The sequence below is a fragment of the Syngnathus floridae genome, chromosome 15 (assembly GCF_059516105.1).
Source record: "Syngnathus floridae isolate MCC-2025c chromosome 15, RoL_Sflo_1.0, whole genome shotgun sequence".
Lineage (NCBI taxonomy): Eukaryota > Metazoa > Chordata > Actinopteri > Syngnathiformes > Syngnathidae > Syngnathus > Syngnathus floridae.
The window spans coordinates 7,526,993-7,553,658 of record NC_142427.1 but is presented as its reverse complement, the minus strand read 5'-3'; the positions used below and the strand labels follow the sequence as shown (position 1 = coordinate 7,553,658).

Below are 26,666 nucleotides of genomic sequence, written 5' to 3'. Positions count from 1 at the left end.
GACCTGATTGAATCGGGCTGGGTCCAATTAAATCTACGGTAACTCGACCTAACTGGAACTGAGAAGAACTGGGCTTAATTCTACCTAATTGAAGCAATCTGGATCTAACTGGACCTGATATAATCAAATTGGACCTGACTAACTGGAGGTACTGGACCTGACTGAATCGAATTGGACCCACCTAACGGGAAGCCATGGACCTCGCTGATTTGAATTGGATGGAAGTGGATCACACGCATGTGCTTGGCTTGGCTTGGCTTTGCAGAAAAGTTCTTCCTTCTCCAGTCAGCTCTTTCCACGCTTTTAGTTTCTTCCAAGTCAGCAGCTTTCTGCGGCTTCTGTTTGTCACCCGAGCGCTGACGCCGTCTTCTTCTAGACTCCCCCCGCCCCCCACCCGAAACCCAACACCCCCAACCTCATTCGTTCACTCACCCCTTCGTTCTCTCACCCCTTCACTCCCATGTCAGCTTCCACGCTGTCCTACTTTTCCACATGCTCTCTGCTTTCTTCATTTCTCAAACTTTCCATGACTTGGAGCTCTGCTCCCTCTCGGTCTGCGTGTGTGTATGTGCGTGTCTGCTTCACTTCACAACTCCTGCAAGAGGGAAGGTCAAAGTGGAAGGGGTCACTTTAAGAAGGTATTTCCTCCCCATAGTCCAGGGAGCGGATGCATGCCATGGCTTGCATCGTTTTCGGTCCGGTGCAGGGAATCGAACCTGCGCACACACACATCCTCAACAGGAATGCATACGCACACACAAGGCCAAAGTTAATTGCTCCAGTGTGTGCATACAATCAGTGCGTGTGCGTGTTTGCGCGCATGCTCGTGTGTGACATAGGACACCCGCGGTTGGGAAGAGTTAACGATTGTTTGATCTGGCGCGCACGCAGGCACACATGTTGGGTCGGTAGATTCTGTTCCGACCCAAAACAAACATGAGCGCTGCTCGCTTCGCATAAAATGAATTCTTTTTTTCCTTTCTTTCGAACTTGAGCTGAATGTCATAGCGGTCGCCGTTTTGCTGTCATGTGACTCATCGGTATCTCAGGTATGATTGGGAGTAGGTGTGTTTCATTTCAGGATCTTGCTCGTGGGTGAAATGAGCGAAAGAAAAGAAGCATGAGAAGTTCATGGCGTTTATGACACGTCTGCTGCACTTTGGGCAAGACTTCCTGCCCATAGGCAAGCCCATACCTTGATGAACTTCCTGTATGGGGGCGGGGCTTGGGCTTCACCTTCGAAAAGGGAGATCCAGAGGTGGATTTCTGCGAGATCCATCGCGGGCGCTGGAATGTTTGAGGGGGCCGGGCCAGCGCAGGTCCTGCAGGGCCAGCGCCTGCAGGTCCAGCGCTAATGGCCAAAGCAGACGGCGACGCGACTGCGCGCTTTGAGCTGGAGGTGATGACGAGGACAAGGAGTGAGAAGCCCATGCGAGGGAGAAGACGAGGACGAGGAGGGGGAGGGAAGCAAGACCAGAAGGCTCTTCGGGAGCCGAAGGTTTTCTTCTTTCCTTCTTTCTGCTCTTGTGCTGCTGCTGCTGCTGTTGTCCTACTGAACGCTTCCACACACGCGCGTGCACGCACACACACTCCACTCAGGTGGTCCAGTTTGAAGGTAACCCCAAAATATACTCCTGAGAGACCATCCTCATGCACATCTGGCATTTCCTATTTCCTCTCCTGCACCCCCGTCCAACACACACAAAACGCACACACACAGATGATAAAGATTTTCCAGTGTGTGTGTGTGTATGTATGTAGTATGTGTGTGTATAATGATTGGGGGGGGGTTCATATGGTTTTCATAACACCCCCCCCCCAAATGCCAGCCCACTGAGTGAAGGTCCTCCTGGCTTTACTGCATTTCTTTAAAAAAAAAAAAAAACTTTTTTTCCCCTCGACGTCGCAAATGAAGCCCCTCTCTTCTCCTCCTCTTCCTACCGCCCCCCCCCCCCCCCCCCCCCCCCACACACACACACACACGCCCCCACTTTCAGAGCTGCATCTTCTCCTTCAGTCGCTGGTGAAACTCTCAGCAGAAGCGATACGTGAAGTCTTCACCTGATTTGGAAAACAAACAAAACAAACAAACGGGTGTCCTCCACATCCAATTTGGCTGCAGTGAAGCTCTACGTCCGGTCCTGCGTCTGCAACAGACTGACTAGTCTACTTTGAAGAAGGATCTTCTTTTTTCTTCATTTCATCAGCAGTGACCTTTGCAATGTGGCCACTTTTGAAGCGCTTTTACGCGCTGTGCACCTCGAAGACGGCGCACGCCAGCTGGCTGCTGATGCTGCTGCTGTGCCTGGCGCAGGCCACCTCCGGTGCCGCCCCCACCGACGCCGAGGGCGCTGAGCTGCGGGAGAAGGATGCACTGTGCCACCCGCGCGGATGCCTGGCCGTCTTCATGCAGCGGAGAACCTTCCGAGAGGCGGGACGTGGCTGTCGGGAGCATGGTGGAACCCTAGCCACGATGCACGACCGCCAGACAGCCGACTACGTCCACCAGTTGCTGGCGGAGGCCGAGCCGCGCGGCGCCCGCCTGCGCCTGCGCCTCTGGATCGGCTTGCACCGCGCGCCGCGCCAGTGCTCCGCCACGCGCCCACTGAGGGGATTCGTCTGGGTCACCGGTAAATTGGGCCGGGTCAGGTCGGGTCGGCTTACTTGGCCACATATGAACCTATCAAAATTGAGTGTATGGAATCAATCATTTGTATTTAAAAATAGAAAAAACACAATTGCGGAAAATATTTAGCGGAAACTTCAAAATGGAAATGCAGATGTAAATTTATACGAGCATTTCTGCTCAAATCCTAAAACACTGGAGTAGAAAAGGCAAGTGAGCGCCTGATGTAACTAACGTAAGCCCACAACACTTGCTGCATTTTAGTGACCTCTAGTGGCCATAAATTGAACACCATCTTTATATTACATTAGGTTAATTCAATCACCCATCAACCGAACCACCTAACCTCACGAGTATGTCTGCGGTGCACCCTGGCCTGGTAGCCAGCAAATTGCAGGGCGCAGATTAAATTAAATGTAAAATTCTCAAATCTGATGGAATCTGGGAAGGTTCATCTAGATTTGATTACATTTGAGTAGATTCAATTGGATTAGAGTGGATTGATTTAGGTGATGTTAAATGACAGATGAGAGTATATTTTATTGGACTGGATTGGTTTCCATGTATTCATTGAGTTATGGCCTTGGCGAGATGAACGTGGATGCAAATGGCATGACCTTTTGGTATTTGTTGCGCCCCCTGCAGGTGACCAGGAAGGCCAGTTCACCAACTGGATGCGCGAGGAGGCGGTGGGCACGTGCGCGGCACCGCGCTGCGTGGCCATGGCCATGACTGTGAGCACGGCTGATGGGACCCGCCTCAACACCGACGACACCGACAACTTCAAGTGGTTGGACGGCTCTTGTGGCCTGGCGCTGGACGGCTACGTGTGTCAGTACCCCTCCAAGGGCATGTGCCCACCAGTGGAGGATGAGGGGTACGGCCCGGCCTTCTACTCGACGCCCTTTAAGCTGACCAGCCGGTTTCTAAGCCACGTGCCGTTGGGCTCGGTGGCCGCCCTCACGTGTCCGGCCGGGACCTCGGACAGCGCTACCGGCGAGCAGACGGTGCTGTGCATGCAGAGAGATGACGGCTCGGTGGGCTGGTCTCGGGACGCGCCCCTGTGCGGGGTTAGCGCGGCACCGCCCAACCAGGACTTGTGCAGCGGCGACCACGGGTGCCAGCAGCACTGCCAAAACACCGACTCAGACTATTACTGTTACTGCTCGGAAGGTTACACGCTTGCCGAGGATGGCTACAACTGCGAGCTGGACCAGGTAGCCCCCACCGACCTTCCAGAGCTTTCCTCTCCAGATCAGCCCAGCGAGGCGCCAAGCGTCAAAGCAGCGTGCGTGGCCATGGGCTGCGAGCACGACTGCGTGGAGACGCCCCGAGGGGTCCGCTGCACGTGTCCCCCGGGGTACCAAATGGGCCCAGATGGACGTCGGTGCTCTGACGTGGACGAGTGTCAACAGCGGCCGTGCTCGCAGGCGTGCGTCAACGTGCCCGGAACCTTCCACTGCGCGTGCCACGCCGGCTACCAGGCCGACGACGAGGGCGAGTGCGTGGATGTGGACGAGTGCGAGGATGAGAGCAGCTGTGAGGGCGCCTGCCAGAACACCCAGGGCTCCTTCACCTGCGCCTGCCGCTACGGTTACCAGCTATCGGAAGACGGCACATGCCAGGACGTGGATGAGTGCGTGGGGGCGTCGCCCTGCCAGCAGCAGTGTCTCAACTACTTAGGCAGCTACCAGTGTTACTGCGACGTCGGCTATGAACTACAGGTTGACGGACTCAACTGTCGGCCGATGCCCGCCGACGAAGAATACTCCACTTTGACCCCGGACCCCACCGACCCGGCCCATGGATCGGACTGGGACCGTGACGCCTCACACAACGCTGGCCCGCACTTTGACGTCCAGTGGCTAACGACCGCCTCCAATGAGCGCCTGAACGACCGGTACCCTTCGTCGAGGCGGTACCGGACGGAGCGTCCGCCCGAGGCGGGGCGAAGCGACGGCGAAGGACTACGCCCCACAGCCGGAGGTCAAGAAGGTGAAGACGAAAGTGGCCGTGATAAGAGCAAACAAGACAAGAGCTGGCTGCTGGTGGCGCTGTTGGTACCGTTGTGCGTGTTCCTGGTGGTGATGTTGGCCCTGGGCATAGTCTACTGCACCAGCTGCGCCGTGGACAAGAGCATGGGTGTGTCGGAATGCTGCCGCTGGATCCTCCCCAGGCCACAGCCCGAAAACGTTCAGCCTGAAGCGCGAGCGTGACGCTGATGGGGAACACTGTCCTGTAATATGGTCACATGTCACATGTCACACGCCTCACGCGTGACACATGACGATGTTTCATGAACACATCGCAGGAGCATTTTCCATGACCATGTCACAAGGTCAGGTGACAAGTCCTATGGCATGTTGATGATATGTGGTTATGTGATGTGGTCATGTGCCAATATTGGTGATGAGACAAGACCATAGCACTTGTGGAACACTGGTTGTGAGAGATTGGTCACGTGACATGGTCCCGTCGCAAGGTCATATGTTGTTGGTCTCTAAACATTTGTCATGTAACATGGTCAAGTCATTCATGGCACATCACATTGTCATGTAAAAGTGGTTATGTGACTCGTCATTAGTCATGTAGCATGGTGACGTGACATTGGTTAAGTGACAATGGTCTTTTGACATGGTCACGTAACATGTGCCACGTTACATGATCATGTGACATGACCATCATAAAGCCAGCACTAATTTTCTGTCTCTCCCACAATTTTTGTAAATAAATCATTTCCATTTCATTTCGAAACACAATAAAAGTGACTTTAAGAAAACCACCTGGTTACAGTTATTGTGATACATTTTTGAAACTTCTGGGATTCACAAATTATATGAACAGTACAGTATATGGATTCAGCATGACATCACTGCCGCTCGTGACGTCACCGTTGTTAAATCATTATTTGTTTGCCATGTAAGGGTTAGGCGTGGGGATGTAGCTCAGTGGTAGAGCGCATGCTTCGCATGTATGAGGTCCCGGGTTCAATCCCCGGCATCTCCATTTTGGCCAATTTTGAGCAATTGAAAACAAGACAAGTTTGACTATAGAGTACACTCAAATACAAACGTAATCGTTGGATATTGAATGTGGGCTTTCTGCAAATATTAATGTAATGCATAATAGTTAATAGTTCGATCGTGGGCGTTGGTCATGCAGTAGTTTTCCGTGGCATCAGAGTACCGATTGCGAAAAATACGTGCCGACACGTAAAAACGATTCTGGTTCCACTGGGGCTCGAACCCAGGACCTTCTGCGTGTAAAGCAGACGTGATAACCGCTACACTATGGAACCATCTGACAGTCCTCGGCATGATTTTGTCAATTCATAGATGTATTCATCATCTGAAAAGCCGATCTGAATTCAAGGTTTTGGCAATGTAATTCGTCAAGTAATCTGTTTCGGTTACGTTAAGTCAAAGTGCAAAGTCTGTTAGTTCCGGAATTGGCCCTTGTTTCCTGGCGCTGTGGCGCAAGTTCGAAGAGAGTATTTCCGTATATGCACATGTATTTCCGGGTCGTGTCACTCGGCTAGGCTATCAGACGCGCATACGCGGTCATGTTGGTAGGGGCGGTTTCCTTGCTAATGCTTAGGGAAAAACAATGATATGATAAACAGGAGGGAAATGACAGGGTTGGAAACTTATTTTGATCTTGTGATTATTTTGAAGTGCTGACTTAGAACTCTTATTTCTGCTTGTGCTTGCTGTAAACTTTGTTGGGCTCCACCCGCGAATGTAAACATCTCTAGCTGACCATTGTAAAGATAAAGAGGTAGGACCACATCTGCAACTTGCTGGAACCAGTTTGCAGAGACGACCCTAGCTGAAGCTTTCCACAAGTTAAAGACATGTTCTGCACACCCCACCTTCCTTGTTGAGAATAAATACGATTGTTGCGGGAGCAGAGTTCGGAGTTGCTTTCAAGCACTTGTGATGCTGGCTCTCCTCGCTTGCAAGCGGAAAATGGGCAAACTGTTTATTCAAGTTTATTCAAGTTGATACTGATGTAGAGTGATAACACTGGAAAAAATGTAAGATGGTTGCAAGCTGAAGCTCCACAACTCATGTCAACATAGTTCCTTGGCACCAAGATGTCAGAATGTGTCCCCCAAAGTAAGCGCATTTGTCCTGACCAAACATTGTCCTTTGAGGGGTGGTCAGCATTCTCCCGCATGTCCTCCTAGATGTTCTCCCTGCGTCCCGGATCCACCACCAGAACTTTGCACTCTCGCTTGGCGATCTTGTCCAGCGACAGAAGGCTTTTGTCCTGCGGTGGTAAGTAGAGCGGCCGACCCACTGGAGAACCCACCGGGGGTGTGATGGCGCGCCGCTCCATGGCGCTGCCCGTCCTGAGTCGCACATGAACATGCAGTCAGGTCCAAGACATCCACACAATTCATCATCATTCATCATCAGTTGCTACATCTAAACAAAAAAATGCTTGATGTTTATTTGGAGCAGGAGAGTGAGAAACAAGCGAGTGAGGTTGCGTTCTCACCTCATGATGTGCGAGCGAGACGGCTGCTGGTGGGAGAAAGACTGGGAACGACCCAAACTGGCCTGGTGGCGGTCTAGCAGGTCTCGCATTGCCGGGCTGGATGGGCTGTTCTTACCTGAGTGCATTCAGACTCAAGAATCAGATGACATGATTGACGCCGCAGTTCGCAGAAGGTAAGAGGTCACGTTCAAGCAGAAGCACCAAACGTCATCTGCCTAACTTCTACTCTGTGTCTTCTTCAGATCTTCTGAATTCCTCCTCAAAGTCTACGCAAGGTGCACTTACGTGAGAGTGGCCTGGCGTCAGGTGGCGGGTTGGACACGGATGCCGTGAACTGCAGCTTGAGCTTCATGTGCTGACTCAGCTGAGGAGGCAAAAAGGAGGGCCAGGTAGGTCATCCAGCTCTCTCTCATTTCCAACTCGCTAATTTTAATTCCTTTCAACATAGTAAACATAAATTTGGTTTGGGAATCCAGATGGAATTTGTAAAGCAATGAGCGTGACGGTGTCCCCGACAGGCGGTACCTCGTAAAGTCCCGGTCGGAGGATCTGGAAGGCTACGCTGAAGGTCAGCGTGCTGCCTTTGCGACAGTGGCCCAGGTTGCTGAGGGGTGTGTGACACACCACCGCAGAAAGCGTGGAGTCCTCGCTCTGACCGCGCCCTGAAAACACAAACGACAAGGACTACATAGTCCATTTTCCAATCATCCATTTGGTTAAGAACCGGACCACAGCAGAAACCCACCTTCGGGGGTCCAGACCAGGCGCACGGACAGGAAGTCCTGCAGGTTGTTGAGCAGCACATATTTGACCTTGAAGTGCTCTTTGACCTCGACGGTGCTGGGACAGCTTGCTGTCATCACGAAGCGCGGCCGGTCCAGGCGGACGCTTGGCAACCTGGCGGATGCGCAGCGCTGGCAAGTAAGCCGCTATACATACTGAGAATATTTTGTATTAATATAGAAATATAATAAGTGAAATATGACCTGTAGTGGGTGTAGATGCAGTTGGTGAAGGGCATCTTGGCAGTTGACCACTGCAGCACAGCAACCAGAGGGACTTCCATCCCCTGAGCAGAAGGACGCAAACATTAGGGGGAGCACATTTTGGATCCAAAACGCTTTCCAAACACACCTCATTGGACTCGTCCAGCGGCATGTCATTAAGGTGCAGCTGGAACAGGAAGTCGTGTTCCTCCAAGGCACCGAGCATGCTGGGAAGGCGGCAGGCGGCGCTGTCCACTTTGCAGAAAGACGCCATGCCCACCTCGCCCGAGTGGTGGCTACGATGCCACGAGCATATTAAAGCAGAGCTTCCTCCAACCACCTCCTGAAAAATGCTTTTCCTACGCACCAAACGTTGTCCACCAACAGCACTGAGCCGTCGGGCATGACGGGCAAGTAGGAGGCGTTGAGGTCCGGCAGAATACGAAGGTCCCGCACGCTCACTTCCTCCTGCGACGACTTGTTTAGTACTGAGCACGAGCAGAAGAAGAACGTCACTTCGGCTTTTGATGGCAGCGGCTCGACATGTTGATGCGCTTTACCTTTGAGCACAGCCAGGTGGCGCCCCGAAACGCTCATCAGCTTACAGCGCACGGAGGGAGGCGGCAGGACGGTCAAGGTGGTACTCACTAAGTCAAGACAAGTTTGAGGGACACAGTTGCCCACCCTTCAAAGCTTTGAGCACGGAACGCAAACCTTGAGCCTTGAAGGTGTTCAGGTCCTGTCTGAAGGTGAGTGATGGCTCTCGTTGCTGCAGCACGCTCAGGTAGCCCAACTCCTGCACCTCCGCTTGCTCCGCCTCCTTCTTCCACACTGTGACCATGACCTGAGGCCACACACAATTTGGACATTGAGGATGCACGAGGACGAGTGTGGCAGGAACATGGCTGGGGACTTGAATGTGAAGCTAAGGATCTACTATTTTCTGAGATGCTGACATGTGAGGGACCACCTTGACTTTGACGGTGCTGACGGGGAGTTTGTCCAAGGAGACGGTGAGCGGAAAGATGACCTCGTCCTCCAGAACCATCGGCTCATCCAGAGGAGACTGCACAACGTGGAGGACAAATGTAAAGAGGAGCTCTCAGCCCACGCCACGCATTCCGCACTGACCTGGAACGGAGGCCTGCGGAAGTCTCGGCCGGTTGACCCACAAGAGTTGTGAATGAGCAGCGGCTTGCAGTCCCGGAAGGTCCGACATCGTGAGTCCACTCGGCTGCCCAGCGCCGCGATGGCCGCCTCCGCCGCCGCCATGTAGTCATCCCCGGCGTCATCGCCGCCCTCGTCCCCACTGCTGCCGTAGTCGTGGTGGTGCTGGCCGGCCCGGTGGCGACCGCTCTCGCCCGGACTCACGCTGGCCACGGCGCACAGTGAGCCCGCCAGCTCGCGCCAGGCACGACCGCTGCATGTTTCGGTCCCGAAACCGTCCCCTGATGAAGAACAAGCAGTACTGTCAGCTCAGAAATAATTATTGATGATCATTGATGTGATATTTCACTCATGAAACTGTTGGAGCAATGACAGAGAGGATGTATTGCAGTCAATTAACATAGAGCATCTGCTTCCTCCTACTCCACCCCCCTAACTCCTCCTCCTCCGTCCTTACCGGGGCCTGTCTCGGTCGGCGTCGCCCTTCCGGCGTCCCTGCAGCGCAGTACCAGCAGGAAACGGACCGTCTCTCCCAGGTAGAGATGGCTCCTGCGCGGTAGGGTGCGGTATTGGGCCGGCTCGGACAGGTCCGTGATGGGCACCGCCGGGAAATACATGAAGTACTCGCACTGAGACTCCATCATCTGCACCATGGCGACGGGCGGATGCGGAGGAAGAAGAGGAGGAAGAGGAACAATGGTACACCAGCGCTGCCCAGGCCTGACTTGGAGCGCCATCTGTTGGAGGTGGTGCTGCTACTGCAGGCCTTGGATGCCACAGAAGTTGACTTATCATGTCTGGCCTCTCGGCTATGTTGCCCGTTATAATTAACTGTATTTTTTTTTAATAATAATAATTCAGGCTCCTGTGCCTCTTGGCCAGTGAGATCCAAACAAATGGCATATTGATGTACTTATAGCACGTACTGTATTTAAATTCGACGCTGAAAAGTGACGTTTTTACCCGAAGTGATCTTATTGGCCGAGGCAGAATGATGTCATTATTACGCGTCGCTGCTTCTGAAGCAGTAAACGTGAGACAGGCAATTTAAAAGACTGTCGACCTTCCAAATTACAACGGGGAAGCGGAGATAGAGTCGCATCAAAGAAGCAAACATTTCTGTTAACTGCTGCCATTTTAGGCCCAATGGAAAAAGTAGGAGGAGAACGAGGAAGGAAAAGGGGCGCTTCCGGTGTAGCAGCATGATAAGGCTCCTTACCGACACGCTTGCTGGAGGAGGAGGCAAAAATGTGGACTGGTATCTACTGACATTCTCGGACTGAACACGGTCGTGTGAATCAATGGTGTGAAACTTCTATTTAAGAGAAGCCTGCTGATTACCTTAAGGTAAGATTCTTTGATGCCAGACACGACTGGGAAAGACAGAAAAAGAAAATATCTTGTTTAGCTTCCATTACTGGAGACATTCTATCCAGCAAGAGAATCTTCAACAGTCCCAGTAATTAGAATCACGAGACATTCTTGAGTGATTTGGACCATGGTCTCTCTAATCAGCCAGGACACTAATTCCTGTACATGTCTCTTTTATAATCTTACAGTGCTGTCAAGTAATGGAGGCCCAAGCAGATGAAAAGATATGTGGGAAATTGAGGCTAGCCTGCGGTCTCTACAATTACAAGCTGAGGGACGTCTTCACGTGGTGAGTGCTTGGATTACCGACTTGTTTTTGTTGGAAAGTCATCCGAGGTAGTGGGGGGCTTGATCCACCCGTGCTCTCTTTTTCCCAGGGATCTGTTGAAGACCTTGGTCATGGGCCAGGTCTTGTCTTTGATGATCTGCGGCACTGCGGTAAGCTGCCAGTACCTGGCCGACGCCGGCGCGGAGGTGCCCATGTTGCAGAGCTTCCTCAACTATGCCCTACTGCTGCTGGCATACTCCCCCTTCCTCTGCACTCACAAAGGAGGTATAAACAGTTCATCTTAGTCTGACTCCATTATCTAGACTATTTTTCCTCCAGTCATACTGTTGTTATAGTTCAAGGTGACTTTACATGATAATAAAAAACTGTTTTTATAAGCAAGCATTTATGCCAGAGGCCAACGTTCCACCCAGGCCACATACTCTCAAGTGATCAATACATACAAGTGTAAATCATATTCAAAAATCTGAAGTACACTTATTGCATATATGTGTGTGTGTGTGTGTACAGGAGAGCAAACCTTCTCGCAAGTGTTGAAGTCCAAGTGGTGGAAGTACCTGCTGATGGGTCTGGCCGACGTGGAGGCCAACTACACGGTCGTCATGGCCTACCGCTACACCACGCTGACCAGCATCCAGGTGAGACACAACAGCAAGTAGTACAGTGTTGTTGTGTACCCCGTTTTAATGAATAATAATTAAGGATTATGGATGTTTTATCAAATTAGCCTGCAGCCATTTCGTAAATATGTTGATTGGTATCATATCAATACTGCCCCGTGTGTTTCGCAGCTGCTGGACTGCTTCGTGGTGCCGGTGCTGATGGTCATGTCCTGCTTCCTGCTGAAGACTCGCTACAGGCCGCTACACTACGTCGCCGTGACCGTTTGCCTGCTCGGCGTGGGCGCCATGGTGGGCGCCGACATGATGGCCGGAAGAGACCAGGGATCCAGTAAGGAGGCCGTCCGTCGTCATTCTCCTTTCTATGCTGTCCGTGCCATCTTCTATTAATGGAACGACTCCACAGGCAGCGATGTCTTGTTGGGCGACAGCTTGGTGCTGATTAGCGCCGTCCTTTACGCCGTGTCCAACATGTGCCAGGAGTTCACCGTGAAGAACCACACCCGGGTGGAGTTCTTGGCAATGATGGGCTTCTTCGGGACGATCATCAGCGGGATTCAACTGTGAGCTTTCTACCCTGCAAACAATTTTATTAGAAAAAGACAAAGAACAAACTCAGGTGGAACCTGTTGTTGTCTTTTGCAGAGCTGCACTGGAAGTTAGTGCGCTCAAGAAAATCAAGTGGAACTTTCACATTGGTGAGTTCATTGAATCATTATTCAAACAATGTTTTTGGGAAAAATATTTCATGAGCCTAATGTTACAATGGTGTAGAAGTTTTTTTGAGAACCCCTACTCTAACCTATCTCCATTGTTTTTTGTGTGTGTGTGGCACAGCCATGCTTTTTGTTGTCTATGTGGTGTGCATGTTCACACTGTACAGCTTAATGCCGGTGGTGGTGAAGAAGACAAGCGCCACCGCTGTCAACCTGTCACTTCTCACTGCTGACCTCTTCAGCCTTTTCTGTGGGCTCTTCCTGTTCCATTACACGGTAGGAGGGTGGGGGTGGAGAAATAATGTCTGCCTTAGTCACCATTAGGGGGCGCTCCATACCCCCACGAATAATCGAGGCCTGCATAAAAGAGATTTGTAATTGTGTCAAGATGCCACAAGATGGCTGTAAAACACCAAGGCCGTGCTTCTAGTTGAGGTACAAATTTTGGAACACTTCTCATTAATGCAACATTTTTGTTTCCAGTTCTCAGCGCTGTACATCATGGCGTTCATCTTTATCATGGTGGGCTTTGTCACTTTCAACGCCGTGCCCACGTATTCTGCTCAGCCCGAGCCTGAGCCCGACTCCGGCAACTCGTCGGACCAGGAGGCCCGAAGCGCATCGGACCGCCTGTTGCCAGCTGACACAGTCAGACAAAGTCATGTGACATTGGTCTCTGCACTCTGACGGCAGAAGAAGATGCAAGTCTTTCTGTTTTAAGAAAGGCAGCTCAAATGTTGTCTTCCATCATACTGTTACAAAAACAGTAACAAGGCTGTTTACGTTGATTCAAAAAAAGCTACTGTTCATTTGTTTTGTTACTTTTGCCTACGTGGTTTTGTTGATTCACACTTCCAAAAGTGTTCTTGATCCAGAAGTGTTCTTTTCTGCTGCTAGACCTTTTATACCCATTGATTTGACGGCATTTGTAGTTCTGCAGTGCATTACCAATGTATCATCTTTGGTTTTGATATCCTCCTTTCAAAACATTTTGTAGAAAAGTCAACTTTTGACGAGTACCAAAAATGGAAGAATATTAAATATTGTCAGTTTGTTAATCGTTGGCTTTGGGATCAATGCTTTTTGTTTGCAAAAACAAAATCCGATTATCTTTTGTTTTCTATGAAACTAATTTTTGGAAAATAATTTTTAAGAATGATATATTGAATAATACTGTACATCACAAAACATGTATTGAAATAACTCCCTCCCCAAATTTGACCATTCATTTAATCACATATATTGTTACTTTATGCTTTCTCTCAAGCATTAGTAACAGCTCCAGTTACCGAATATTGTGAAGTCTCGAGAGCTATTTTTGTGCAGTTTTGAGCACCACTCTCCATTAAGCACGTTACGTCACTTATCTGCTCTCTTGCATTTTGGCGACCCCTGTCGACTGCATCCTGACACACTGGCGGCGTCATCATGGAGGAGAAGCGGACGTCTAGTGCCGAGTGACGGGAGGGAAACGAAGCCGCACGTCGCCTGCCTTTTACTCCCTTTGAAAGATTAGAAAACGGTAAGATTTGCTTTTTAAGACGCATTTGGTGACGCACTGACCTTGCAAGGCGGAGGGCAATGCTGCGCATGGTTGCGGATTATGCAAATGTACCGCGTTGCTTTTGCTAATCATCCAGCAGATTCTTTAAAAAATCACATGATTTTACTATTTTTTTTTATTTCACCACGGTTTGATTGTGTCGTGGATTTGAAACGGTGGCGCCTTGTAAGGGGTAATTTAGGAGAGAAGAGCCGTAAATGCAACGGCTCGCGCAGTCATGTCTTCGCACCATGGACAGTTCCTCAGATGCAGGCCTGCAGCGGTGGGGGACAACAGAGGGTCCGCGGTCCCAATGCGAACCACTAGTATGCAAGAGTATTGTACCTACACTGAGGAAAAAAACAATATTACAATAATTATTTTTCAATATGTCTTGATTAAAATATTTTTTTTGTGTAGCAAAAAAATGCAATGTTATGAGTATTCTGAGGAATTGTCTCCTCTCAAAAAGCTTAAATGTTCGTCATCTACAATCACAAACATTTGATTGTAGATTTTCATACATGTCATATGGTTCACCTTGCAGGTCATCCCGCAGTTTTATCTCCAGCGAAGAAGACACCAGGCATCATGAAGCACTTCCTGAAGTAAGGCGAGCCCCATTTTATCTGATGATGGAATTTATTTGTGATGCTGTTTAGTTGTCCTGATTATTATTGATCACGTAGAGGTTTTGGAGAATCTACTTTGGTTTATCTGTGCATAATTCTTTTGAACCTCGTTCAGGTGCAAACCGCCCCTTGTCTATTTTTGTAAAGGCACAATATGTGACTTTCTTACTCGTGTTCTCCACGTCAGAGTGTTGACCCAGTTCTTCGTGTTCCTCTACTGCAAATGTCTGTGGCGAGGCCTCAAGTTTGTGGCACGCAAATTCACGGGACGCTGTGAGCTACAACGGATCTGCTACAACAACAAACACGGTGCCCGCAGGACGCTCAAGATCGGTGAGAGGCTAAAATTCGTCAACTTACAATTATCAATTATTTGCCAATTCGTCGATTGGTACTATCTAATCTTTTTCAACTTTGCAATGTTTTTCTTGCAGAGTCGTCTCTGAAGTATTCCAAAAATGAGGTAAATGTCCAAGTTTAGCAATTAATGATGCAATCTGATTGGCTATTTTGAAAGAAATGTACAGTACACCATATTTTATTTGCAGTTGCTGCAGTCCGCCCTTAGCGCTCATCCTGACAAAGTAGAAAAAATCATTGATGACATCATGGCTCTGAAGAAAATCAACCCCGATACCAACCCTCAGTAAGACCACACACACCTCTGTTTCTTGGAAAAGTTAACTCATAAGCTTCTTCCACCAGGTTGGGCATCTCCTTGCAGGCCACCTTGCTCCAAATTGTAGGCTACAGGAATTTGGTGGCCGAGGTGGAGAAGCTTCGGCGGGAGCCTTATGACTGTGAGAATGAACAACACGAGGAAATGCTAATGAAGGTGAGCCGTTCATCAATCCATTAAACTCATCTCATATGTTAGTATGTTGTGTTCTCTCCACAAGATGGCCGCCCAATTCACCCTTGTTGATTTTTGGTATAGTTGTGGAAGGAGCTGCGTCCCGACACTCCCTTGACCGGACGGATTTCCAAGCAGTGGTGTGAAATCGGATTCCAAGGCAGCGATCCCAAGACGGATTTCCGTGGCATGGGCCTTCTGGGTCTCCACAATCTGCTGTAAGATAAGCTCCCAGTTTACATGCATGTGCTAAAGATGCTATGCTAATTTTGCCTTTCTCCATAGGTACTTTGCAGAACATGACAAGGCTGCAGCTTTGCAGATGCTCCACGACTCTCTTCTACCCAAGCACAAGTATGTCAGAAGACTTCACGCAGGCGCTCTCTCGATTTCTAGCATCAGTGTCGTTTCCACGATAACACAAGTGACCTCATTTGTGCATCATGCTCACTGTCGGCGACTCAAACACTGCTTCACGGCGTATGGACAAAAGTATTTCACACACTCACCTTTCTTTGACAAATGAAAAAAACCTTTCAGTGAAAATGTGTCAGAATGATCATTACTAGAGGAGAACATTTCAACCTTGGAGGGGATTTAAAACGCTTCCCTGAGGAACTCCTCTCCAAATTGTTACTTGAGAGTTCAACTTGAAAAAAAAAATTCTGGGATTTTCTCTAAGCATTTACTCAAAAGTCAACGGCTAGAGAAAAAGGTGTGTCGGTGTACTTTTGTCCATAGAACGTGGTCTCTTCTCAGCTGGACCAGGTCACTCAGTGCCTCCTCATCTTGTGTTGATTGCATCACTGCTTTGTATTGCTTTGCCATCAGCATCTCAGTGAGCTTCTTCTGTCTGTTTCGACACACGCTTCCCTCCTCTGTGTCGCTCCCACGCCCGCCGCCGCAGGAATGCACAAGGGAGTCGAAGGTACTCCATTTATGGTCACCCTCATTCACCCGCTTTGTCAGCCACATGCCGTGAATGCGCCATTGTTCCAATTCCAAGCCGTCAAGTCCGTTTAGAGAAGAGCTGGGGGAACCGTTTTATACCTCATTTGTGAATTGCACAAGCAGTCTCGTCTGGTCGTGCTGCAAGTGTCTGTTTTAGAGCACCACGGCTACGACCCTTGATTTTTATCGGTGTGTCCTTCACAGCGAGGCCAACATGTTGGAATTTGAGCCCAAGAACGTTGACAAAGCCATTGGGTAAGGTTCCAAAAAAATTAAATGATTACAAAACAATTTAAAATCACATTCTGAAATGTTGTGAACTACCGCAGCTATTCCTTCGCCATCGTGGGCATCAACATCACGGACCTGGCCTACTCGCTGCTGGTGAGCGGCGCCCTGAAGACGCACCTCTACAACGTGGCCCCCGAAATGGCCACCCTGCTGCACCTCCAGCAGACCTTCTGTGAGTCGACATACGACCAATGGCGAGACGGCCTTTGGTTACCTTGACAACCATAGGCAGAGCCTCGGAGCCCAGATTTCTCTTAAGGTTGTTCTTGCGTGTTTGTCAGGCTACCTGATGCAAGAGTTCCACCGCTTCTGGATAGAGGAGGACCCCAGCGACATCATGGAGTTCAACCGCGTGCGTGCCAAGTTCCACCGGCGAGTCCTGCGGCAGCTCCGGGACCCTGACATGGCGCTGTGCCCCCGCTTCGCCGCCTCCGACCTCCACCTGGTCAATCTGTAGGCACAACTCCCTCCCTGCCTTTCCATCACCCCCCACCATCACCATCTGACGTCCCGGTAGGCCTGGCCGGTCAGTAAAAATCCTCGGGCTCATGTCACGTGCCCTACACATGCAGTAGCAGTCAAAAAGTTTGGAAACATCTTCCATTCTTAGCTGTGCATATCAAGTTAATATCTTGAAATTCTTTTAATGTGAATTTTTTAGGGGGTTTCCACAATTTTGACTCGCAGTGTATAAATACACACCACCGGCGTAGCGTCAGACATCACCATAGCAATTCTTGCACCATCTTCGTGCCACTTTTTATTTTCATGATTGTATGGCACTCGAATCATCAGCCCAAAATCTATTCAGACCTGATTTAGGCTTTGTTGTTCTTTACAAATCGGAAGCGATCAAAAAATAGTAAAAATGTACCGTATATAAATAATATATATGACACTGCAAGCTGTCAAATTTCTGTATGCGTTCCATCACCTCCTTGCCAATATTTTGAATGTGTATATTTGACGTGGTGTCTTTATAGCAATAGAATGCTTCTCATTTGCCTTTATTCACACAAAAAAAATCACTTTCTATCATGAATGTTTCTCACATCAACGATTGTTTCAGTTAAAATCCATGGAATGTGACACTTTTAATGTCCACCATCAGCCAAAGCAATAATTCCGCCTCATTTGGTGTAGACGAGTTGCAATGTGCTTGTTTTGACGTTTTTTATTAGTAGTGCTCCGTTTACAGCTTAGTTACATCCCCGAACGATGAAGTGATAACAAAAGATTGCAAAAAAAAAAAATGAACGTAGTCTCACCGCAGGGCTGTGAGCCACGCGCTGCTTCACCAAAACACGATATATTCCATTAGCTTTGTTTACTACCCCGTTCAGCAGCACTGTTTGCCTTTTGACGTTTTCCCGCCTGTACTCTTAAGTGGTGGCGTTTCACTGCTTTCTTGATGATCTTCGACATGTCCCGAGTAGATATTGTGACACTGTACTTTAGTTGTCTGTGCTGTGCAACACAAATCAATAAAAAAAAACAATGTAAAAGACAGTTAAGGGATGGCTCAGTTTTTTTTGGGCACATTCAAAAGACTGATGACGGACAGGTGATATAAAATGACCTTTGGGCATTCGATTTAGGGTGTGTAGACTTTTTATAAGCAATGCTTTCAGGAGGCAATGAATGCTGATGAGGATTGCAAGTTAAGCACAACATGAACATCAAAGCATGAAAAGCATCCGGATTAGTGCGGATCAGCTGCAGACAAACACAAAATTGCAACTGTGAAAAGCTGAGTCAGCACTTTTGAAGATATTTTGTCTGGACAGTAAACAACACTTAACTTTTCAATAATGTACTTAAAATGTCAATTTAATTTCAAAAATTTTAAATTTAAAAATGTCCAGTAGTTTAGGAAAAAGTAGAGAACAAGAGGGCTTTAATATGCGCAATTTGTAGGGTAGCCACATGGGGGCGCCAGTTGCTAACATGATGAGTTCTTTTTGGGAAAACTCACGTCACAAACTCGCTCATCTGCCATTCACAGCTCGTCATTTCGTTTTGATTATATCAGTTAATACATTTGTGGCTGTGACAATGATGGCAATTAATTTTTCTCTTTTTAAAGGTCTTATTTCAAGTGATGAATTCAAAACGTCGTATGTTTTGGTGACAGAGCACTGACAACCGTGGAATAGGAATGTTGAAATGGCAGGCTTTTTGGCATGCAAAAATGATGTCAGTTCTGTTTGATTTTCAAAAAATATATTTTTAAGAAAAGTAAACAATTTGAGCTCATGTGGTTGCACTAGTGTAAATTTACAGTCATTGCTAACTGAGCTGCATTTCGGATGTTGTCACGTGACAGAGCACGCTCGGCTGTCAACTTCCCTTAGCCACACCCCTTCGTTATCGTCAGGTCTGTCACCTGCTCCCTCTTGTTACCTGATGTATTCAAATGATGTCTTCCTCCTTGTCGGTGTCTTCTGTTGTGTTCCGTCCCTGTCCCTGCCCAGTCTTCCTGTCGTCTGGTTCTCCCCCGGTCTGTCTGGAGGCTCACGGTCAGAATTTTAACCTTGTCCAAGTGGACTTCTGTGTCTTCGGTTCCCCACCTACCTCCCTTCCAACTCCCTTTCCCTTCAATAAATCCTGGTTCAAGCTGCATTTGGTCGCCCTGGCATTCCTGACAGATGTAGTCAAACGCCAGCTTTTGAGATACCCTTTGATACGTGTGTATTTTACAGCATGTGCAATTTTCGTTTGCGCAGGAACAAGAAGATGTGAAGCTCATACAAAAAAAGTAAGTCATTTCCAACTTCCCTACACTCCTCACTGAGGTAGGTGGTGGTGGCGGCATACTTGTGTAAAATTCACTTTGATCCTTTACTTCTTGCTCTTCCTTTCCGTTCTTGTTCCTGCACACCAATTTTATTTATACTCTGTTTGTTGCTGTGCTGTGAGTCACCATTTATCCCGCTGAAAACTTTCCACTTGCTCATTTTGCCACCTTTTTTTACTCACTGTACCTTCATATATTAATGAAAGCCCCCCCCCCCATTTCCTCATTCCTCCAACTTCAGCAGGATTAGGCACTGCACTAATTCTATGCACAGCGCTGGCCGCTTTGAAGTCAACTGGCAGGCTAAAAACATCCTCCTCCTCCTCAATTGGTTTATTTGCATAATCCCGCCGGCTGAGCTAGTACATGGCGGCGTCATAATCTGGCAGCATCCAATCAATATCCTTATGGATCAATGGCTGTCCCTCAACTGCTCTTATCGCGGTTAGCATGCTCAACACGCCAACAGCGGTTATGTGCGTTATCTGCACGATCTGCTGCATGCGCTCTCATAGCGGCTGTAAATGTATAATTAGTCCTATTTTATTTCATAATTCACCAGTCAGCTCCCACGGCAGCCATTTTGTGACCAACTCATTTCAGGCTTGATTGCTGGAGACATCCTTCGCTGATGAGGCGAGGTCAGGAAAAAAAACCTGACAGGTACAAAAATATCTCGTATTTGAGAAAGTTGAGTCGGGCTCAGATGATAAATAATGAATTAGTATTTATGAGAACTCATTAATTGTATAAGCCCTAAAGGCTGTGATGGCCGTGTATGTATTTCAAGCCTTTTCAGTCGAGCTTGCTTCCTTCCACTGTTAGCATTTGCATTTGGCTCAAAGCGCCGCATTTGCTGAGGGCATAGCCTCGGGCATCAAGTGTTTTGCTTCAGGACACATTGCAGTTCAAAGTTTCTGATCTCTGATAACTTACGTTTTTTTCCGACTGTTTAACTCGAATGAATTATTTGCGACACCAGCCTGCCAAAAAGGGTCAAAATGTCACGATCTGTAAAATTTGCTTATTTCATATACTTCCAAACCTTGAGCCACATTGTTGCTCCAATATTATTGATATATGCAGTTGATTTTAATTTGGACTCTGGACAAAGAATGTGTGCAAATGAAATAGATGGATCTGCCTACTGGGAACTCATTAGCATTCCGGACAAACACGCGCTCAGAGCCGCACTCCGTCACCATTGACATTTTATGACAAAAGCGTAATGGGAGAAAAACAGGTGATGTTTGCTGCATGTCATGTTTATGACGAAGATAAAATAAGAAACCAGAATGGGGGGGGGGTTATTGCTAGCCACACCCATAAAAAGATAAAACAGATTGATCTTCTGTTTGTTTCTCCTTTTGTCCCTGGAATAAATGAATGCAACAGAATGTTGACCCAAATGCGTCCCAATGATGGTGGTTCTTATTTCAAGGAGGAAATATTTCCAAGGAACCTCTTTATAATGCCAATTCATGAAGGCGGACAGCGGGATACTTGCATTCAAAAAGTTTAAAGGAGCTTCTAATACATCCTAAAATTTCCCCTAAAGGCTGAATAGCTCCAACGTTACGAGTAAGGCAAGGTGCTTAAGGGTTTGATTGTCAAACAAAAAGCCAGACATAGGGACGAGTATCTGGTGTTTGCATGCGGTGACGGGGCTTTTTGTGGAGTCTCTTGCAGCCATGACACTTTCTTGGCACCGCTTTCACACCTTTCATCTGATTAAACGGCCAGTTTAGCCTCCCGCTAGCGCCTGTCGGCTTGACAAGCGATGTCATAAGGAGGTGCGGTGGAAGGCGGGGGTGGGAGTTGTTGTTGTTTTATATGCGGAAGGAACAGCAGCGCTGACATTTTGGAGGTATAATTGGAAAGATGGATGGATTTATAGACAGACAACTCAAGTGACCAACTGACTGCTTGGTGATTTTCTATGCTATTCTCGAGCCCTGAGAGATTGTTAACAAAATCGCACATGGAATGGATTCATGCGTGCGTACCCAAAGATATCGCTTGTCATCTGTGTTCATAACCAAGATGAGTTGGCTGTCAGCCTCAGAGCACTTAGCCCTCTCACTCTGTTAGCATAGCGACACAAGTCACCTCAGCCGCCACCGCCGCGTTTGGAATATCTTTTTTTTCTCGTACTTGAAATGCAGAATCAGAACCTTTTCAAAGCCCCCCCCCCAAGAAGATAAGAGCACCTAGGCGTGGCATGTCTGGAATACAAAATGGCTTCCTTAGCATAGCGAGGTGAAAAGGGAAAGATAACGGGCCGAGGTACGAGCGTGCATAATGGCCAGATAAGAAAATCCACGGCCACGAGATTCTTAGCATGAACCATCCGGAGATAAAAAGCGAAGTGTCAGTCATGCCGTGGCTCGTCGGGGTACGTTTCCTTCTCTGGTTCTCTTTATTTCACAAAGTATAATTCATTCCATGAGTTTCTACACTTGTTTTGCTTCATCACATTGGTTTCGTTCTCTCTTTTTCTATTTTATATGCCGTAAAGTACGGTATTAGGATTAAGGTGCTCCGGGGCCCCTGAGGATAAGCGTTGACCCTATAACCGATGAAGCTCATTTTGTCAGGAACAAAAAGAGGAGTCATAAATTGAACGAGAGGATCAGGGTCGGAAGTAAGAAAAAAAAAAGGTCCTTTACCGTACGCTCGCTCGCCTGGTGAAATTCGACCCCATTGATCCCTCTCCATCTTTCCTTTCCTTCTACCCGCTCATCAGGCAGTCACATGACTCGTATTAAATCAGCGCGTGAATGATGAAGCTTATCTGGCTTAAATTAGAGCGACATGGCAAAGAATCCCCTTCGGGTTCGGTCGCCATGAATATTAAAGGCAAACTCGCAAGGTTACGCAGACGGAAGAGAAGAAGTAGCGGATGATGATGATGAAGAAAGACGAAGGACAAAGAAAGCAGATGAAACGAATGGAGGAGGAAGGACGAATGTCGTTATAAATTAATATGGACGCTAATCATTTTGCTCACATGAAAAAGAGGCTTTCAAAGTGGGATAATTGAATTCCAGCATGCCACAAATTGGACAAAAAAGAAGCTTGGCAAAGTGTAGACTTCTTTTTCTGAAGTGATTGTCTTAACGTAGGCTGGTGACGAACAACTTTGCTGTGAACTGAGGGGACCGTGATCGTTAGATACTGGCGGTGTTCCACAAAGCTCTTTTCTCAGTCCGCAGACTTTCACAGTACCGATTTATATTCAAATTCGGGATGGGAAATTCCGTTGTAACCCGACCCAGTCCCTTTCTGTCATATTTAAAGCCTGTAGCGCTTAATCCTAATCAACAGTGCCTATTTCTACCATCTGCTATATCACTGCAGCTTTATTGATATATAAATTTGTCGACAGAGAGAAAGTCTTCCAGGGTTTCTTTTTTATTGTGATTAATTAAAGTCGGTTCCCTGACAGAATACTAATGCACGCGTCTTTGCTTACGCGATGAGCAAGGAGTGGACACGTTTGGGGTTCTTCCCACATGCGAGCAGGGTCTGTCTCACTGCAATAAAAGCAAGCCTCCCGCTCAGGAGCTCGTCATCCTCGACGAGGAGAACTCGCTAACGGGCATTAGCGCCGCCGCGTCCTCCGTGAATCACTCGGCGACATCCCGTTGCCTGGATTTGGCAGATGACTGGAGGCTGCCATGTGACATAGCCCGGAAGATAACGCTCTTAGTCAGCCGTTGTGTGTATTTCCTGTGCTAAACACCCCTGATGTGTCCTGCTAAAAGCACTCATGTGGACAGCTTTGTTTAAATGTGTCCCATGACTCATCTTATTATTTGTGCTGCATATTCAACCCTCTCTGTTTTTATGCTTTCCAAGCTGAATTATGATGCACCACTTTGTCATTGTCCTACAAGCAAACATCATTGAGGAGGGACAAGTAAAAACACAAGGGAGCTAATCACCGACGGTTGGTTCGTCAGAGTCTCGTCTCACTCGGCCTTTTCCTCGCGTCGGCGGGCGCAGCTGTGTTCCTGTTATCCGATAAACACGCCGTTTGACACTGTTTAAATTCGCCGTCCCACCTCTGTCTTCTCAACATGACGGCAGAAAATTAGCAAATTAACAGAGCATAAGCATTTTTGGGGATTTTTTTTTCCTACTTCGTCTTTCGCCCATAGTTAAAAAGAAATTCAAACGTTTTAATCACGAAGCGGTTCATTTTTACTTGTGCACAAATCTTTGCCCATTGACTTCAATGCTATAGATAGGACCAAGGTGGGGTGCAACATTCCAATACGGATTATGAGGGGCCCCCTAAGTAAGATATCGCTGATTGCCATGATGTTTAATCGTTAGCAGTATGATTGTTAACCGTATTTGTGACTGTACATCATGATTAGTGCGAGTGTGTGTGTGGTGGCCTGTTCCAAATCCGTCAGCATGATCTTTTTTTCTTCCTCCTCCAGCCACAGCCAATTGATTCTCCACAGGCTGCTGGGCCGAGAAACGTCGCTTCCTGTCAGAGCCTGGAATAAGCGGGTGGGCGAATGGATTACTCCATTGTGGCGCCGAGACCACGCGGTGAGAGATTTCACATTATATTCAATTAAAACCCGCAATTAGCTAAACAATGGCCCAAGGATGGAAAAAAAAAAAAAAAGTCCTGGCGTGGAGAGTTTGATTTTCCGATTCAAGTGAGAGTGCAGAAAATAAATGGGGAAAATCAAAGGCGTTTGAATCCAACATGCACTTGAAAATAAGACTTGGTCATGCGCAGCTGTGATGGCGTGAGGAGTGTCGACTCGGTGGGGGCGGCAAACGCGGGCATGCCAGATGGAGACGAGAACGCCATTAGATGCAAGAGTCCAGCCAGTGGATACTTGCTCATCTTCATAATGCCTCAGTGGGATACCGGTGAAATTTGTGCTAGTTTCTGATTTGGGGATGCAGTGACTAGTGATGCTGACCGGCTAACGATTTGCATAATGAAAGTGTTTGAAAGCACCGTTCATAGACATGTGACTATCATGCATTCGTTTATTTGAGTCATATACACCCCCCCCCCCCACCACCTTGAAAACGCTAAATGACTTTCTTAAATTACTATACTGCCCAAATCTTGAAACGTTACTTCAAAACATTGCCTCTGCAGTTGATGATGATTCTGTGATGGTGACCGTGACAAAAAGAGGAATATTTCTATTTCCTGGGGGACAAAAAGCTAAAATGAAAGCCATTTTTTAAAAAAAATGCTGCTTTTTACAGAGAATCGCAGATCGTTAAATGCCGGTCGTGACTGAATGTTCACATTAGATTGTGCAAACGGGTCAAGTGTGAAAACGACCTCCAGCAGACGCTCAAGGGAAGAATTTGGACGTGAGCATCAATAAATGCGCTGCACGTAAACAATGTGCAGCGCAGGTACACTTGCATGCTCTTGTAATGAAGGCTTTGCCAGCGCAAAGGAAATCAGTGCAAATCTGTCAATCCTATGAAAGGGGGAATTATTCGCCAGCGTCTTATTGGCTCGCCGGGCGCTCCCAGGCCACATTTGCAACTCCCCGCTTGTTATCTCGCCGCAGTTAATTAAGAGCGCTGAACTAAAGAGCCCGGGAACGGGATTTCTCTCGGAATTAAATGCACACACTTGTGAAAGGAGCTCGTGGTAGACTTCTTTTTCGCTCCATTTTAAACGAGAAGAGGCAGACATTTTGTTTGTCCTCTGGGAATGCCAATCTAGTTCTCATCTGTAGGATTGAAGAACATTGGACAAGCTTAAGCAAAAATACGGCCCATTTTCACGCACGGTTACAGTGTCAAAATGTGTTGCCATCTAGTGGCCGACAGTGAAATTACATACAAATCTGTGAAATCACATGACCACAATGGAACCTAACAAAACAGGAAAATGAGACTTGGTAATATTTCATAAAGAGGATCCCTCCTTTGCATAAATTAGTGTTCCATATAAAATTGAAAATGGCATTATTGAAAAGTAATTGCTTTTTCTACACCAAAGCAAAGCCTGTTCATTTCACAGCTTAGGAAGTTTTTTTGCAAAAGCGTCAGACTTTTCCACTTCCTTTAGCTCTGATATTTGCAAGGGGCCAACGCAGGGTTTAAAAGTACATGATGAGGCCGTGGAGGCAGCAAGCTGACAGACTGGCTGACGGCTGACACAAACGATGACATCAGCTGCCACTCGGACCACTGCTGATGATCATCAAAGACGTGCATGTGAAAAAGAAAGACGGGCTGGAATATTTTTTTCTTAACCCCCCTCGTGACTTTTCGTCACGCATAGAAAGTTGTTGAGCTCAAACCTTCAGTGACATCTTTCACACCGATGGACCATAAAGACAGAAGTGTGTTTAAATTGGACTAAGCGGATGAAATTGAGATTAATGGCGAAAAGATCCTGAGCAAGAAAAACAGCCCCCCCCCCACACACACACGATGATAAATGAACACAATGTACACAACGTGTAGAACTTAAATTAAGTGCTCGGCTCGGAAGGTGGCTGCACTTCTGATGACTCATTTACTGCAGAGCTGCTTAAATCACCTCGCTACACTTTTGCTTCTGCTCTGGTATTTTAAATGATGCCGTTCATTTTCACCTATGCCAATATTTGTGCAATAGCAGAAACTCTACATAAACAATTTAGGGGGGGGGGAAGTCCTCGACAGATGGTTCAAGGCCAAATCTAAAATTGTCGTGCTTCTTGGTGCAACCTTTCTTCTGCCCTCTGCTGTAGCGGAGAAGATTAATTGTGACAAGGTGACTGACTCCGATGAAAACATTTCAAAACTCTTGTTGGACAACCTCAGGCCGCGTCACAACGACAATCCTGACAGGAAAAGCCATTTCCACTGGATTTCATGAAAGCTAGCTTTGAACTGCAGGTCCCTCCCAATATTTCAGGCAGTCTTCGAATAGTTCCCCTAGGAGACCCTTGGAATTGAAAATTCCCTCGGGACCAACAATATAACTCTCGGTCAAGTCATTCCTTTTTTTTTTTAATGGCCGATACTGCGCCATTCGACTTCTTAGGGCAGATGCTTCCCGACAATGTGTGTTTACCTTCTGGAGAACCTAAACATGCTCTTTGCTTTCAATTTACACCCGATGATGATAATAATAATAGGCTGCGCTCAATCATCCACATCAGTCTGGCTGTGTTGCAAATCATCAAGGCGTGCCATTTCCCACAAGCCACTTGAGCTTTTCCAGTCCTCTTCTGCCTCCTCTCATCGCACGGGAGTGGCGAGCCTGAGGCAGGGGAAGGGCGGCGGCGGCGAGTCACTTGACAGCCGCATCCTGACATGCGCTGCA

At 47.8% G+C, this 26,666-nt stretch overlaps 5 protein-coding genes and 2 non-coding genes across 13 annotated transcripts in view; 5 read left to right on the top strand and 2 right to left on the bottom strand.

The window, feature by feature from the left end:
* Nucleotides 1-1,990: 1,990 nt before the first annotated feature.
* Nucleotides 1,991-5,408, top strand: LOC148386242 (complement component C1q receptor-like). Its single transcript, XM_088398775.1, has 2 exons — nt 1,991-2,630; nt 3,272-5,408. The coding sequence occupies exons 1-2, from the start codon at nt 2,222-2,224 to the stop codon at nt 4,840-4,842; spliced, it is 1,980 nt and encodes a 659-aa protein (XP_088254901.1). The 5' UTR covers nt 1,991-2,221; the 3' UTR covers nt 4,843-5,408.
* Nucleotides 5,409-5,560: 152 nt separating this feature from the next.
* Nucleotides 5,561-5,632, top strand: trnaa-cgc (transfer RNA alanine (anticodon CGC)). Its single transcript has one exon. It is a non-coding gene; the product is annotated as a tRNA-Ala (tRNA).
* A 219-nt stretch (nt 5,633-5,851) lies between these two features.
* On the bottom strand, nt 5,852-5,924 carry trnav-uac (transfer RNA valine (anticodon UAC)). Its single transcript has one exon. It is a non-coding gene; the product is annotated as a tRNA-Val (tRNA).
* Nucleotides 5,925-6,601: 677 nt separating this feature from the next.
* LOC148386238 (trafficking protein particle complex subunit 14-like) lies at nt 6,602-13,764 on the bottom strand. Of its 4 annotated transcripts, XM_088398892.1 has the most exons (16): nt 13,568-13,764; nt 10,960-12,635; nt 10,624-10,655; nt 9,740-10,048; nt 9,247-9,563; nt 9,086-9,181; nt 8,830-8,959; nt 8,676-8,762; nt 8,483-8,603; nt 8,264-8,411; nt 8,116-8,198; nt 7,875-8,026; nt 7,655-7,791; nt 7,415-7,493; nt 7,130-7,244; nt 6,602-6,980 (listed from the first exon to the last, which is right to left on the bottom strand). In XM_088398892.1, the coding sequence occupies exons 4-16, from the start codon at nt 10,017-10,019 to the stop codon at nt 6,812-6,814; spliced, it is 1,914 nt and encodes a 637-aa protein (XP_088255018.1). In that variant the 5' UTR covers nt 10,020-10,048; nt 10,624-10,655; nt 10,960-12,635; nt 13,568-13,764; the 3' UTR covers nt 6,602-6,811. The 4 variants fall into 4 exon arrangements, 2 of the variants coding, with proteins under 2 accessions (XP_088255018.1, XP_088255019.1); XR_015863105.1 differs by having other exon boundaries at nt 6,941-6,980; nt 7,130-7,565; nt 8,483-8,762; XR_015863104.1 differs by lacking the exon at nt 6,602-6,980 and having other exon boundaries at nt 7,148-7,244; nt 7,415-7,565; nt 8,483-8,762.
* On the top strand, nt 9,756-13,336 carry slc35f2 (solute carrier family 35 member F2). Its single transcript, XM_088398897.1, has 9 exons — nt 9,756-10,629; nt 10,842-10,942; nt 11,031-11,206; nt 11,453-11,580; nt 11,734-11,893; nt 11,969-12,125; nt 12,208-12,260; nt 12,400-12,554; nt 12,762-13,336. Exons 2-9 carry the CDS (start codon nt 10,854-10,856, stop codon nt 12,963-12,965), a joined length of 1,122 nt encoding a protein of 373 aa, XP_088255023.1. The 5' UTR covers nt 9,756-10,629; nt 10,842-10,853; the 3' UTR covers nt 12,966-13,336.
* On the top strand, nt 13,646-18,062 carry elmod1 (ELMO/CED-12 domain containing 1). Of its 3 annotated transcripts, none has more exons than XM_088398896.1 (12): nt 13,646-13,800; nt 14,369-14,429; nt 14,641-14,786; nt 14,888-14,916; nt 15,002-15,099; nt 15,159-15,288; nt 15,391-15,524; nt 15,592-15,660; nt 16,214-16,234; nt 16,462-16,512; nt 16,587-16,720; nt 16,830-18,062. In XM_088398896.1, exons 2-12 carry the CDS (start codon nt 14,413-14,415, stop codon nt 17,003-17,005), a joined length of 1,005 nt encoding a protein of 334 aa, XP_088255022.1. In that variant the 5' UTR covers nt 13,646-13,800; nt 14,369-14,412; the 3' UTR covers nt 17,006-18,062. The 3 variants fall into 3 exon arrangements, with proteins under 3 accessions (XP_088255022.1, XP_088255020.1, XP_088255021.1); XM_088398894.1 differs by lacking the exon at nt 13,646-13,800 and adding an exon at nt 13,841-14,147; XM_088398895.1 differs by lacking the exons at nt 13,646-13,800; nt 16,214-16,234 and adding an exon at nt 13,843-14,147.
* Nucleotides 18,063-18,919: 857 nt separating this feature from the next.
* The window catches only part of LOC148386236 (glutamate receptor 4), a 51,800-nt gene continuing 44,053 nt past the window's right edge, over nt 18,920-26,666 (top strand). For both annotated transcript variants that reach the window (XM_088399640.1, XM_088399639.1), the window contains exons 1-3: nt 18,920-19,067; nt 19,275-19,306; nt 23,797-23,911. The gene's annotated coding sequence lies outside the window, so the exon portion shown is untranslated. The remainder of the gene's footprint in view (nt 19,068-19,274; nt 19,307-23,796; nt 23,912-26,666) is intronic.

Coding starts and splice junctions, on each gene's coding strand:
- LOC148386242 (XM_088398775.1), top strand. CDS start 2,222: ATGTGGCCACTTTTGAAGCGCTTTTACGCGCTGTGCACCTCGAAGACG. Junction 2,631..3,271: donor GGGATTCGTCTGGGTCACCG/GTAAATTGGGCC, acceptor CGCCCCCTGCAG/GTGACCAGGAAGGCCAGTTC.
- slc35f2 (XM_088398897.1), top strand. CDS start 10,854: ATGGAGGCCCAAGCAGATGAAAAGATATGTGGGAAATTGAGGCTAGCC. Junction 11,581..11,733: donor CCACGCTGACCAGCATCCAG/GTGAGACACAAC, acceptor TGTGTTTCGCAG/CTGCTGGACTGCTTCGTGGT. Junction 12,555..12,761: donor TCTTCCTGTTCCATTACACG/GTAGGAGGGTGG, acceptor TTTTGTTTCCAG/TTCTCAGCGCTGTACATCAT.
- LOC148386238 (XM_088398892.1), bottom strand. CDS start 10,019: ATGGCGCTCCAAGTCAGGCCTGGGCAGCGCTGGTGTACCATTGTTCCT. Junction 8,027..8,115: donor TGCATCTACACCCACTACAG/GTCATATTTCAC, acceptor CGCATCCGCCAG/GTTGCCAAGCGTCCGCCTGG. Junction 7,245..7,414: donor TGACGCCAGGCCACTCTCAC/GTAAGTGCACCT, acceptor GAATGCACTCAG/GTAAGAACAGCCCATCCAGC.
- elmod1 (XM_088398894.1), top strand. CDS start 14,060: ATGTCTTCGCACCATGGACAGTTCCTCAGATGCAGGCCTGCAGCGGTG. Junction 14,917..15,001: donor TGAAGTATTCCAAAAATGAG/GTAAATGTCCAA, acceptor TTTTATTTGCAG/TTGCTGCAGTCCGCCCTTAG. Junction 15,100..15,158: donor AACCCCGATACCAACCCTCA/GTAAGACCACAC, acceptor TTCTTCCACCAG/GTTGGGCATCTCCTTGCAGG.